The 15169-nt window shown below is 34.2% G+C and overlaps 1 protein-coding gene across 3 annotated transcripts in view; it reads right to left on the bottom strand.

Annotated features, from left to right (window-relative positions):
• The window catches only part of UBR3 (ubiquitin protein ligase E3 component n-recognin 3), a 233502-nt gene that overhangs the window by 104139 nt on the left and 114194 nt on the right, over positions 1-15169 (bottom strand). For all 3 annotated transcript variants that reach the window (XM_063088738.1, XM_063088752.1, XM_063088745.1), the window contains exon 25: positions 11917-12005. In XM_063088738.1, coding sequence (XP_062944808.1) covers positions 11917-12005 — 89 coding nt within the window. The remainder of the gene's footprint in view (positions 1-11916; positions 12006-15169) is intronic.

Genomic DNA, 15169 nt, shown 5'->3' with positions numbered 1-15169 from the left:
ATCAAAAATCTTCTCGCTATGTTTCGCTTTCATGCATATGGGTTTTGTGACTGAATGGAGGAAAAAATGGGTAAATGACAAAAGGATGATGTGTTTAGTGCCCTCAAAATCATGTGAAATTCATTTTTGTTCAAAAACATTAAGCGTCACCTGGGGAACAGTCAACCACAAAACACAAATAGCACAGGGTAAAGTGTGGTCTGCAGCCCAGTGTAGACACAGACATTTTTCTTTATTGCATAAATTGGTCCAAAATTTTAACTGTTTTATTCAGTTTTAGGAACACACAATATACTTTCATTTTTAACTACAACTGAAAAGTACTTGCTACTAATCTACTAGGTGAGTTACTACTCATAAACTTAGCACACTACTAGAGTTTACTATATTCTGCTAAGAAATCTGACTTCCCTGAGACAACTGCGAATACTACAAAACTCCCACTGCACACTATCATTAATTTTGGTAAGTATGTACAGAATTGTCTTGAATTGGCCAACATTTTTATTATTTCCTCTTTTTTTTTTTTTTTTTTTTTTTACTTGTTACAGAAAGGGTATCCTCATTTTTTCTCTTTTTAAAAAAAATCTTCTCATTTTAGAATAGTTTTAGATTTGCAGAAAAGTTATGAAGATACCACAGAGAATTCTCACACATTCTATACCCAGTTTTCCCTTATATCTTACATTATCAGCATGGTATGACTGTCACAATTAATGAACTAATAGTGTCATATTATTGATCAATTTTTATTGAAATGATATTGGTACATTAACTAAAGTATGTATTTTCTTCAGATTTCCTTAGTTTTTACCTAATGTCCTTTTTCTGTTCCAGGATACCACATCATATTTAGTTGACATGTCTCCTTTAGGCTCTTTTTGGCTGCAATAGTTTCTCAGATTTTCTTTGTTTCCTTGTTTTGATGATCTTGACGTTTTGAGAAGTACTATTTGGGTATTTTGTATGACATTCCTCAACTGTAATTTGTCTGATGTTTTTCTCATGATTAACCCAACGTTACGTATTTTAGTGAGGAAGACCACTGAGGTAAAGTACCACTCTCATCACATCATATCAAGGGAACATAATATCAACATGACTTACCACTGTAAATGTTGACCTTGATCACCTAGTTAAGATAGTATTTACCAAGTTTCTCTAATTGTAAAGTTACTCTTTTTCCACCCTTTCGACACAGTACTTTTTGGAAGAAAGTCACTAAGTAGATCTCACACTTAAGGAGTGGGAAGTTATAATCTACCCCACTGAGGGTGGAATAGCCACATAAATTATTTGGAATTCTTCTGCATGGGAAATTTGTCTAGCCTCCCTTAGTTATTTATTTACTCATTCACTTATATCAGTATAAACTCATAGATATTTATTTTATATTTTGGGTTATAATCCAATACTACTTAATTTTGTTGCTCAAATTGCTCCAGCTTTGGCCGTTGGGAGCTCTTTCAGTTGGTTCCTGCGTCTCTTTGACACAGTCCCCACTCCCACCCTATTATTGTGGGCTTTTTTGTTTGTTTGTTTTTGAGTACTTCCTCACATTTTGGCACTATGAGATACTCCAGACTCACCTTACATATTCCCATTCCAGTTCTAGAAACTGACCATTTTTCCAGGGATCCCTGCAGAAGATTATTAGAAGCCAAGATCCTGGCAATGGGTATGCTTGTTTCTACTAGAATGTCATTGCTTCTAGGCCCTCTCAGCTGACAGAACAAGGGACTATGTGTCTGCATACTAACTCATGTATATGTTGATACCTATAAATATTTATACCTATATAATCCTATCTGTATCTATATTTATCTAAACATGAGTTCATACCAATATCTTCAACTCTAATCGATTACCAAATTAATCATTCCAGCTTTCTCTCCTTGTTTATCTGTAACTTCTTACTCCAACAGTAAGACACCTGGCTCCCATCATCTGCCATTCATTTACTTAATTGTTCAATCTCAGTATGTATGTACAGTGGTTTCAGAATTATTAAACCATACAGACATGGGAAATACATTATCAACTGCTTATGTGCAGTTCCTTTTGCCTTTACAGACTCCATTCATTTCCAAAGTTACTTAGCCAGCCTCTTTTCCCTCACTCTGAAAAGTGAGGTTGTTTCATACATTTTGTAACACAGTTAGATTTTCTTGTCACACTCTGTATTCCACCTTGGGATCCTCCAATTTCCTAATGATTTTTTAAATTTACATACATTACTATTCATTCTTTCAGCTATAAAGTTCTATGGTTTTTGACAAATGCATAGTGTTAAGTATCTATAATATTCCTAAACCTATAACACATGTGTGCACTATGATCCAAATAATGAACCATTCAAGCCTCTGTTGCTACAACAGATGATCCCCAAAAAGTATGCTTACAAAGTAACACTTCATTTGTGATGTGTTACTGGTAAACATTTAGATAACTTGCTACATACTATAACATAAATGTAAGAGAATTATTGGGTTTTATCTTCATATTGCACAGTTTTATAATACCTAATTTTCAAGTTCATGCTTCCACTAATTTATTTTGACCTTCTTCAATTCTTTGATTTCACTGGGAATTAAGTGGATCTTAAGATCATCCACCTGATTAAGTGGGCCAGCATCAAAAAAAAAAAACCTTAAGCAAGAGAGTTTTCTGGAGTGATGTAAATGTTCTATATCATGATTGGGATGGTGTTACATGGGTGTATACATTTATTAAAACTCACCATACACTTGAGATTTATGCATTTCAGTATATGTAAATTTTAATTTTTAAAAAAAGGTACTAGTAGAAGATACTCTAAGTAGTAAAGGACACTCAGTAGTAAACTAACATAAATCATCTCCTACAATAGGTTCTTCCTAACACCCTCTTACTGAGACACCTCACAGTTCCCTATAAGTGCTCTCCCTTGCTGCAGTGAGTAATAAACCCTGGCTGTTCAACTACAGTTGTGTTCCTGGTGGTATTGGCTAAAGGGCATTGACGTCAAATATAGACGCTCTACTCATTCATCAGATACACTTTCTTCTAAGAAACTTACCTTAATAGTTCTCTTCCTTCCATCCCCTGATTGAATCAGATAATTCCCGTGGTCCCAAAGAAACTAATGCATCTCTGCAGTACAGCACCATATTAGCACTGTTCATTTACTTTCTCCCCCATTAAAATTAAAGCTTTTAAAGACACAGACTATGCTTTTTGATCTATTATCCTAAACAGGAGACACAGGATAAATGTGAAATAATAAATTAATATAACTATTTATCAAATAACCAGGAATTCAAGTGGTAATAGTAACTGTAACAGCCAATAACACTTTTCATTCTTAATTATCAAAACAGGTTTTCTAATTCAATTTTAAACATAAAGCTCTTCAGAGGACTAACAGAATAATTAGACATTAGAGATGTCAAATTCCTAAACTAGAAAATTTCAAAAGACAAAGAACTGTTTGTACTTTTAAGTGGCAATACATTTTTTAAAATGTGCATTAATGTCAGATTCACATCACTGTAACTGCATCTTTATTAGTTAATAAACACTTATCTCCATTAGTGGCTGTCAAAAAGTAGATACATAGTGACATCCCAATTTCAGAAAGTTAGGTTGGCTGTTTACTGCAACATTATTTGCTATTGTAGAATAAAAAGCAAACTGGAAAAAAAGTGAATATCCAACAACAGAGTTGAGTAAATTACTCATGATGGACTATAACAAGCTTTTTCTCCTTCCCCCCAAATAAAGAAAAAGGAGGAAAAGAAACACTGAATTAGAGCAGTGATTCTCAACCTCAGCTGCACATTAGAATCAGCTGGGAACATTCAAAAGATTCCTATGCTTGAGACCCACTTCCAGAGATTCTTAATAAGTCCACAGTAGAGCCTAACCATAGATATTACTTTAAAGGGGCTACAATGATTCTAATGTGCAGCCAAAGTTGAGAACCACTGAATCAGAACTACTAGAGAAGTCTTGGAGGTATTACTGAAGTAGAGAGCAGAGAAAAGTGATCTCATTTGGCAAAGCAAACAATGACTCCCCTCTCCCTACCCTACCCTCCCAAAAAGAAAGGAAGTGAGAGAGGGAAAGAGAACCTTCTATGAATACATAATTGTAATATGTCTGTATATGAGTATATGAATTTAGATAAAAGCACAACAATATACAAACCAGGCTGTAATCACTGGTTATGGATAAAGGAAAAAAAACAAATTAAAACCATTTATATTAATCCCATGTGTGTTACATGGCAAGCATGCACATCCACATGTGCACGTAATGAAATCTGGGGGAATATAGAAGAAATATAGATATTCTTATTTTCAGGAATGTTCATGATACACAGTAAAGTTTTTTTTAAAAGGAAGCAAACAGCATTTGTACAGTGTTGTTTTATTTATGGAAAAACAAATACAAACAAAATCCACTCATATTATTTTTGTGAGTTCATACGAAGCAAGAAAGTCTGTTTACATTGGTTTATTCCAGAACAGTGAGATTAGATTTGCCTTCATATAGCTTTCTATGAACTTGTTTCACCTGTGTGAAGGATTTATTATGTTGTGGTTTTCTTTCTGTTTTGGCTTAGTACAAGTGCATGTCATATATATGGAACAAATAACCAAATCATAACTTTTATTTATGGGCTCTGTTTTATGGACTATACCACAATGCAGACAACTGGCTTAAAATAACAGGTCTACCAGCACCATCACTCATAACTGAACAAATTTATATTCAGAGCAATCAATTCTATCCACGAGATCTGCTTTCTAATTTCAATGAAAAGGGATTCAAGTTGTTCCTATTTATTGAACAGAACAATAATTTCACAAGTTAACACAGCAAATTCAAAACTATATTAAAATATTTTATTAAATGTTTTTATGGCATAGATGCAAAAGCATACATACAAAGGAGTATGTACTATATACATTCCAATGCCACAAGTAGGATTGATCTTACCTAAATGAAGGCAAAGTACAAGGAAGTGTAAGAACATAAAAAAGAGCCTATATTATTATAGAATCATACCCAAAACTGTCCCAAAGCAGCAGAAAGATGTGTCAGGGAGCCGCCCCCCCCACACACACACACACCCAGAAGCAGGCAAGAGAGCACGCCCAGGGACCCAGGCAAAGAACCAAGGGCAACAGCCCTCTCTGCTTGAAATCAGGCAAGAAAGCATGCCTGGGGCCCAAGGCAAGGAGCCAAGGGTAGTACCCTCCACCCAAAAGCAGGCAAGAGAGCATACCAAAACATTTCTGCATGGGTGGTCCACCACAGCCACCACCACAGTTAGGGCTCAATGCCACAGCAGTAGACACAGCCTGCCAGACACTCAACTGCACTAACACAAAGAGAGTTACCAACAGAGACTGGAAAAAGAAGAGGACATCTCTCTCCTCAAAACACACTCCAGAGTAATACAAGAAGCAACTGCTCTATCAGATAACCAGACATCAATGTGGAGATACTAGAAACACAAAAACCCAAGAAAAATGACACCATCAAAAGAATACAGTAATTCTCAAAGACCAAGCAACAATCTCAAGGAAACTCACTGAGATATGAGAAGACTCAGACAACATAATGAAACAAGAAAAAAAAATACAAGACATAAAGAAGGAAATTTACAAAGAGATTAATACCTTAAAAAGAACTCATGGAACTGAAAGATACACTCGATGAAATGAAAAATACAACTGATAGCTTAAGTAACAACCTAGATGAAGCAGACAAAAGAATTTCTGATCTTGAAGACAGTCTTTTCAAAATAACCCACGAAGACAAAAAAAGGAAAAAATAATTTTGAAAAATGAAGAAAATCTAAGACAGCTAGCAGACAACGTTAAGCACACAAACATCTGATTCATGGGTGTTCCAGAAGGGGAAGAGGAAGGAAAAGCCATAGAAAACCCATTCAATGAAACAGTAACAGAAAACTTCCCAGGTATAGGGAGAGACGTGGACCTTCAGATCCAGGAGGCTCGAAGATCCCCAAATAGACTCAACCCAAAAAGATCCTCTCCAATATACATTATAGTCAAACTGGCAAAGCTCAAAGACAAACAGAGAATCTTTAAAGAAGCAAAAGGAAAGAGTCAAGTCACCTATAAGAGAGCCCCTATCAGACTAACAGCAAACTTCTCAGCAGAAACTCTACAGCTAGAAGAAAATGGGATGATACATTCAAAATACTAAAAGGAAAAAACTACCAGCCAAGGCTATCCTTCAGAAATGAGGGGAAAATAGTGTATTTTCCAGACAGACAAAAACTGGGAGTTCACCTCCACACAACCAGCCCTACAAGAAATCTTCAAGGAAGTCCGGCCTCTGGAATGTGAAAAGCAATAATCACTCCCACAAATACACAAGAAAGAACAAAACCCACTAGTAGAACAAAAATGCAAACTAGAAAGAGAAACTAAATCTTACCACTACCAAAAGCCATAGTGACAATGTAATAATGCCCATGCTTTATTTCTGATTTTAGTAATTACGGTCTTCTCTCTTTTTTCTTGGTCAATCTAGACAAAGTTTTGCAAATTTTGTTGATCTGTTCAAAGAATCACTTTTGGTTTTGTTGATTTTCTCTATTGTTTTTTAATTCCCTATTTCATATATTTCTGTTGTAATCTTTGTCATTTCCTACATATATTTGCTTTTGGTTTAGTTTGCTCTACTTTTTCTATTTTCTTGGTAAAAGTTTATATTACAGATTTGAGATTTTTCTTATTTTTAATATAGATGTTTACAAGCATAAATTTTCCTCTAAGCACTGCATGAACCCTGCATCCTATAAATTTTGATATGTTGTGCTTTGATCTTTATCTCAAAGTAATCTCTGATTTCCCTGTGTTTTCTTTTTACACATTGTTTATTTAGGAGAGGGTTGTTTAATCTCCATACACTTCTGGGTTTTCTTTATTTCCTTCTGTTATTGTTGTCAGAGAACATATTTTCTATTATTGTAGTCTTTAAAAAAAAAAAAGGAAAAATTTAAACAAAACAAAACAAAAGGTCATGGAAAGATTTCCATTATCTTTCAACTATATTTTTCTATGAACTTTTTGAAGTGCCTATGTGTTTAAATTCTGTTTTATTGATTTTTTAATGCAATTTATGTTGCTAAACTTAGATATTTCATTTCTATTCTTGATTTCTTTTTAAGTGGACTTGTTGATATACTTAGAAATTAATTTGCCTTTGAAAAGTTTATTCATCTTCCTCTGTTGAAATTGACATTTGCACGCTTTTGGAAGACTTTAGAGAGCTGTTTCAAATAATTGTAGCAATTATAAAATGAAATATATAAATTTTAATGTTTTACATCCCCAGCTTTTGTAAAAAATTGAAGCCCTACTTTCTATAGAGCATTTTGTTATTTATCTGTTATTCAGTTTATGTATTTGTTATTTGAACAAACAAATGTGCATATCCTTTAAAAAAATAAAATATAATTCTGTGGGAAAAAATAAAAAATAGAAAAATAAAAATGTGTCAGGGAACAAGAAACATTTAAAGGTGCAAAGATCATCCTCTCTCATAATAAGAGAAATGCCAATTAAAATTAGACTAAAGATACCCATTCTTTTCAACTACCAGATTAGCAAAAACACAAATTTTGACAACATATTCTAATGACAAGAATGTTGAGAACTGATATTCTGACACCCTGCTGGAAGGAATGCAAAATAGTGAAACCCCTATGGAGAGAATCTGACAACATCTTAAAAAATTGCATATGCATTTACTTTTGATTTAGCAATCCCACGTCCAGAAATCTATCCTACAGATACATTATCAAAGTACAAAAATACACATGCACAAGGATATTTGCTGCAGTACTATCTGTATAGCAAAAGACTAGAAACAATCCAAATGTACATTAATAGAAGACCATTTGAATAAACTATGGAATATCCACAAAACGGAATACTGTACAGGTAGAAAAAGGAATGGAGAATGCCCCTACACACTCCATGGTGGGATCTCCAGGACATAATGTTGAAGAAAAAAAACAAGGTAGACAATCTGTGCATAGTATGTTACCATACTATGCACACTGGGGATATCATTATCTTACATCCCAGCATAATATATATAAATATATTTATGTACCCAGCCCCCATTATTATGTAAATGGTAGCATGCAAAACAAGCATATGCATATTTGCTTATACTGTTAAAAATAAATAAACCACAAATTAAACTGTATTAATAACAAAATAAATAGCTCCCTCCACAACTAACAATAAAAGTCAACCAAATCCTTTTCTATGCCAACTCTTGCTTGGACTGCCCCATTTTCCAAATGAAATCTTAAAGGATGGGTACTATGGACAGATGCTATTTCTATTACCTAGTATCTATCATCCCTTCTGCTAACAGCAGGCCTCAGCTTTTGTTTAGGAGAGTCACTCCCTCACCACCCTTTTCAATTCATAGATTTGGGTGGGGCGGACCCTATAATCAGGCTAGACTAATGGAGTCACGTCAAGGATTTTGCTGTGTTGGAAAAGCAGCGCTCTTTTCACTGTTTTTTTGTTGTTTTTTTTTTTAATAAATAAAACTTTTCCAAACATGCTGAATATCCCTTCTCTCTTATGCTTGAATCAATCACCAACCAATTATCAAGTCTATTAATTCTTTCTTTACCAGTGTTCTCATATCTGTCCCTTCCTATTCAAAGGCTACCAACTTGGTTGAGCAGGTGAGAGAGGTCATACTCTCAACTTCCTTCAAATATGAAGAATTAAAGAGCAGGCAAAACTTTTTGATTACAGCCTAGGCTCTATTACTTATTACTGTGAAACCACAGATTACTTAATCTCTCTAAATCCACACATCTTAATCTGAAACAATACCACCTATACTATGGGTGTGTCAGGACATATAAGCCAACATACAGATGTGTTTAGCATAGTGCTGGGAACACAGTTAACATACATACAAAAATATGTATCATCACCATCATCATCATTGTCCCCTGAAATTCACACTTTTATACCCAAATCAAAAATACAAGAAAAGTTTTGTGTATACAATGTTTATAATAATTAAAATTAGAAAAAAAATGTAAAGTCCAATTATGAGGAAAGAATTAAGTAAATTATAGAATATAAATAATAACAGTAATAGCCAATGATTATATATAACATTTATTACATGCTAAGCACTCTGTTCTAAATGTTTTAAATGTACTAATACATTCAATCCTCCCCACAACCCTATGAGGTAGTTTAAAAATCCCTTTTTAACTATGTGGAAACTGAGGCAGAGTGCGTTTAAGTAAATTATTCCAGGCACTCGTGTGCCTAAGATACGAATCCAGGCAGTCAGGCTCCAGAGTCCATGCTCATATACTATACTGCCTACCCAATGAAGTATAGATTTTAATAGTTACAAGAAGCTTTCAATAATAATATAGGGAAATTCTTATGCTATCAGCCAGCTGCAGTCATCTGATAGCTTAACTGGGACAGCTGGTTTCACATCCAAGCTCACTCGCATGACTGTTGGCAATAGGCCTAAGTTCCTCATCCACATGGGCCTGTCCACAGGGCTGCTCATGACATCGCAGCTGGTCTCCCCCAAAATGAGTAATCCAAGTGAGAAAGAAAGCAACCAAGACAGAAGCCTTAATATCTTTTATAACCTAATCTTAGAAATGGCATACCATCACTCTGCCATATTCTATAGGTCACCCAGACCAATTCAGATGCAATCTGAGAAAAGAATATACAGGGCCTAAATACCAGGAAGCAGGGATCAATGAGGGCCATCTTGGAGGACAACTGAAACAGTTATCAAAGAAATCACAGGAAAAAAATTTCTTACAGCTTCAGAGATATGAATCTTTAGACTGAGAAGGCTCATTAAGTACTAAGACAGATGAGAAAGATCCACATAGATACAAATAATAAAATTTCAGATTGGATCATACAATCATAAAAGTGTCACAGGAAAGGGAAAAAATGCTAACCTACAAAGTTATAAGAACCAGATTACCACCAGATTTCTCATCAAATGAATGGTAAAAGACAAAGGCGCAATGCCTTCAGTTGTGACAGACAATGTTTATCAACCTGGAATTCTATATCCATCCAAATAAACAATCAAGTGTGACAGCAGACTAAAGTTCCTTCCAGACATATGAAGAATCAGTTTAGCCTCCACACAAGTATTAGTAGAAATACACTTCAGGCTGCACTCCAACAAAACAAGACCAAAAAGAGAGATGACATAAGATGTGAAAAACCCTAGATCAACCCTACAAGGGGAAAATCCCAAAGTAACAGCTGTATAGCATGTCTAGAGAGCAAGTGGACCAGATTGGAAAACAACTCCATCCAAAAGACAGTATGACTGAGTGGGTAGAACAACAGTGATATCACAGACACATTAGTTTTTACCACAATGAATTTTTTAAAATAAAATAAAAAATAAAGATGGTTGGAAACTTTAGAGAAAATAAAAGGCAATATCACAAAGTCTTGGACCAAACAGAAACAAATAAAAGGTGCCATGGGTTTCAGCCATTAAGGGAGTATAAGAAAAAAGGCTACATACTAAAGATGGTCTCCTTAAAGTAGTCCAGGAGTCAGGCCATAGGACTCAAAAATGTAAATGGATCCTAGCACATTACTTAGCCCTGTACTCAACAACATTCAAAAAGTCATACTAATACAAATACTCTTCATTGTTTTTAGAGATAATTTTTGAATGAAAGACATTATTGTGACTGCAAGACGAAATGTCAACAACCTTGGCAATTTTAAAATAAAAGTAGCTGATAAAAGGCAGAAGGTAGAGATGAGGGAAGGAAAACTAAAAGGAAGGGTAGGAGTGCTTATTAGTTCATTTTATATGAAGGGATTTCAAGACACTAAGTATATAGATAAATCAGTAAGTAGACATTATAATTATATTAAATATACATATAATTATCAATTTTGGAAAGAACAGATGGAGAAAGTAGTGTCAATGAACTGAAGTCTCATCTTTCATATGAGAAAGTCAACTGATACCGAGTAAATCCCATATATAGAATTTAAGTATTCTTTCCATCAAAGTTATATCCTGAACATAAATTCAACTGTTTTGATGGTTTAGAAGACATTAGGCTAAATCTGATTGACCCCCTCTCCACATCTCTTCTGGACCTTGGTTATGTGTACTTATGTGCGCAAAACTTATAAGAATGCATATGCGTGTTTGAATGCACATATATGTATTTATTTTAACAAAATTATGCATAACTTTAGCTTATTTTCTCTCAGCAATTTTGTGTAAAAGGAAAAATGGAAAAAAAAAATGACTGGAATGCAAGAAACAGGGAAAGGAGTAGCCTGGCTAACTGAAAATTGATATTGAGATTTACTGTTTCTCCAGTGTTTGTAAAAGGTTACTCATAGCAATCTACCATCATACAGGAACATGGCAACCCCCCTCACTGTATAGATCCTAATGCTAATCCTAATGGAAGTGAGAAGAGCACTAGATTTAAGAAATATTGAAGGGGTGGTGGAAAGAGGAAGCACTAAAAGTATTTGAAAACTTTTAAGAATCTTAGGATAATTTCACAAGAAAAGATCAAAAGAAGAAAATGCATGCTGATTGACCTCACAAATCTTAAGGGGTAGTTTAACAGAAGACAACAGAGGGAGCATACTGTATTGCTACCATCAGGAAGAACTTTCTAACAATTGCAGCTACTCAACAACAGAATGGACTGTCTATAACAAAGGTCTGACCTCCCATCACTCTATTGTTTCAATTAAGGCTAGAAATCATCTGTCTGCAGTGTTTAAAACTGGTGGAATATTGGACCAGAGCATCCCTAAGGTAATAGCTGCAATTCTGAGAGTTCTAAACTAATAAATCTTTGCTTACCAACATCCATTGCAGTTTCCATGAAGCTTTTCTGTCGTGAAGCAAACTCTGCAAGCAATTTCTGCTGCCTCTCTCTAGCCTTCTGTCGCCTAGGTTAAATGGAAACAGTTATAAGTACCAGATGTGCTTAAGACTTACCTACCATCTTTCAGGATTATATAATATATGAAAAGCCCCTGGCACACATTTGAGAACAATCAGCTTTCTGTATTTTAAATTTCACTAAGATTTGATTGTCCTTAAAAGGATTCTACTGATTTTGAAAGGGTTCAAACTCACTGATTTAATAGGTAAAAATGAAAGCCAAGATTTACTTTAAAATTTGAAATAATAATTAAGGTAGGTGTAAAATTTGGATTTCCAACAACACAATTTTCCAAGCATATGTCAGACAGTAGTGAGAGTAAGAAGAGTATTTTTTAGCAAGGGACTAACAATTTAATTCTAGGCACACTTATTAGTAAATTGGTTGCTAGAAGAAGCTATGATGTTTAAATATAAACAGAATCTAAAAGGTAAGTAAGAACAGTCAGATTTACTGTTACGCTAAGAATAGGTCTCTCCTGAAAGAGAATAAGCAGAAGCCAGTAAGTTTCTCAGTTTCTACTAGGAGATATGAGTTTGGTTTATTTTGTATAAAGTAAAAGAATGTGTAAGAGTCTCAAACACAACATAAAGAATAAAACTATATTTCGAATCTAACCATAAATATTCATTTGGATTAATTCACTATATTCCATTTATTATTTATCACTTATCTACTTCCAAAGAATATTTTAAGTTGAGACTGGTTGCCAAAAAACAAAACAAAGCAAAACAAAAAAACAGCAATACAACAGGATCATAAAATAAGAATAAGAAAATAAAAGTCAACTAATAAAAGAGATAGACTTCCCCAGATTATGTGATGATAACAACACTAGTAAGCATAAAATTTTACTTCAAGTAAGAGGCTAGTAATTTAAACAAGAGGGGGAGGGAGAGGGAGGTAGAGGAGGAGGAGGAAAAGGAGGAGGTTAAAAGGTAAGTTATACATTAGTTCATCAGGAGAGACAAACTTTTTACTTGAACAAAGCTCAAAGAAGAATTGATCATAGCCCACAAAAGACACAAAAACAATGAACAGCATATACTATAGCAGTTTCATTTAGTGACCATTTACTATATCTATACACTATAAAAGTCAAAGCATTATGTTAAACTGAGGTTCTATGCAAGCATTTCTACGGGAAACCTAAAAGTATGTTTCTATTAATGTAAAATGATTCAAGATATACCATATAGAGTTTAGAAAAATAGACTGCTAATTTTTAGATTATTCACACATCTCCAATCAAGTGAGTGGAGATATTCAGAACAGCTATAAAGTCAAGAACTATAGTCCACTTTACCATGAGAAGTTATATATTTTTTGCCAATAATGTTGAAAAGATTTTTAATACTCCCTCTCTAACATTGACTTTACACATAATGTAGGATCCACATAAGAAAACTTGCTTTATTATTTTATAACTACAATTCTTTTATGTTGTTTTTGAGCCAAAATATTATCCAGATTGATCATTTACCTTACTCATCAAACTTGTGAAGAGATAACTTTGAGATACTGTAATATCCCATTCCTTATCAACTTTCGATATATTTATTGGTTTATTTTTGTCAATATGGACTCATGGGTTCCTATTTTATTTTATGAGTTATAGTCTCATATGGCCATTTCAAAACATTAAATCCGCCCGTCCCCTCTCTTCCTGTCTGAACATGAAGGCCAGCAACAGTGGGCTAGCACAGCTGTCAGAACCTAACAGCCTGACACAGGAGGGAATTCGTGTGGGGGCAGATTACAAGAAATTGGTTACATATAAAGGAACTGATCAAAAAAAGTAATATATACATTGAGGATTAAGAGTGTCAGGTCACTATGGGAGTAGAGAGTTACAAATATGGAAAGAGAAAAGAATGATTCTCATGGTGTCAAATTAGAATTGGAAGTATCAGGGTGAACTCATAGTTTTCAATGCACAGAGATAGACATAAAAATAAATACAAGTTTCTCCTTTTCTCTCCCTCCCTACCCCAACACAAACACAGACACAGACATACAAAGACACATGCACAATTTTCCCTAGTTCTGTCCACTAAGTGGAGCTGAAAACACCTGTACCTCATTAGAATAAACACACAGATTGTAGTTTTTAAATATCATTCTCTACTAAAAGCAAACAGGACTCCTCAGGAAAACGGCTGACTCTTAAGTACAAATGAGCCTGGAATATCTTATTGCCCCAGAATATAAGAATATGTTTAAAGAATGATGAGGATAGATCAAAAGGACACAAAAAGGGACTTTCTTAAAGAGATTCTTAGTGGCCAAATCTAGAACAATTTGAGCATGAAAACAAATAAGTTTATCAGACTTACAACTCATAAAATAACACAAGAACCTATGTGTCCATACTGACAAAAATAAATCAATAAATATATTGAAAGTTGATAAGGAATGGGATATTACAGCATCTCAAAATATCTCTCCACAAATTATGTATTAATTACAAAGGGGGAAAAAAGTAACTTGACAGTAGTCTACTAGACACCCCCTTAATCAAGTGATCAAAATTAATCAATAGTAATAAAACAAACTGAAATCATGTGACACCTGATAGGATGCAATAAAAAGAAAACAGCAACAATTCATTGATATTCCTGCCAAAGACATATAATCTGAATCTATACACAAATGGACACCAGATAAGCCCAAATTGAAGGACATTCTACAATGTTTCTACTACCCTGTAATCTTCAAAAGTGCCAAGGTCATGAATATATAAAGGAAAGACTGAGGAAACCATTCCATATTGAAGGAGACCAAAGAAACATGTCAATTAAATGCAAAGAGTGACTGTGGATTGGATCTTTTTGCTATAAGGAACATTATTAGGACAACTATCAAAATTTGAGATATAAGGATTCAATCATACTCAAATACAATGTTAATTTCCTAATTTTGATAGCTGCATTGCTGTTATGTAAGAAAAGGCCCTTATTTCTGTGAAATACACACTAAAGTATTCTAGGGTAAAGGAGCCTCATATCAGCAACTTAATCTGAAATAGTTCAGGAAGTTCCTTGTACTGTCCTTGAAACATCTCTAAGTTTAAGATTGTTTCAAAATAAAAAGTTTTAAAAACGTAAATCCATCCTCAAAGGACAAATTTGCCACAACGGAAGAAATAGAAATAAACAAAAATGTTCT

This window comes from Cynocephalus volans, chromosome 1 (genome assembly GCF_027409185.1).
Source record: "Cynocephalus volans isolate mCynVol1 chromosome 1, mCynVol1.pri, whole genome shotgun sequence".
Lineage (NCBI taxonomy): Eukaryota > Metazoa > Chordata > Mammalia > Dermoptera > Cynocephalidae > Cynocephalus > Cynocephalus volans.
This window is presented reverse-complemented; position numbering and strand designations above follow the sequence as displayed.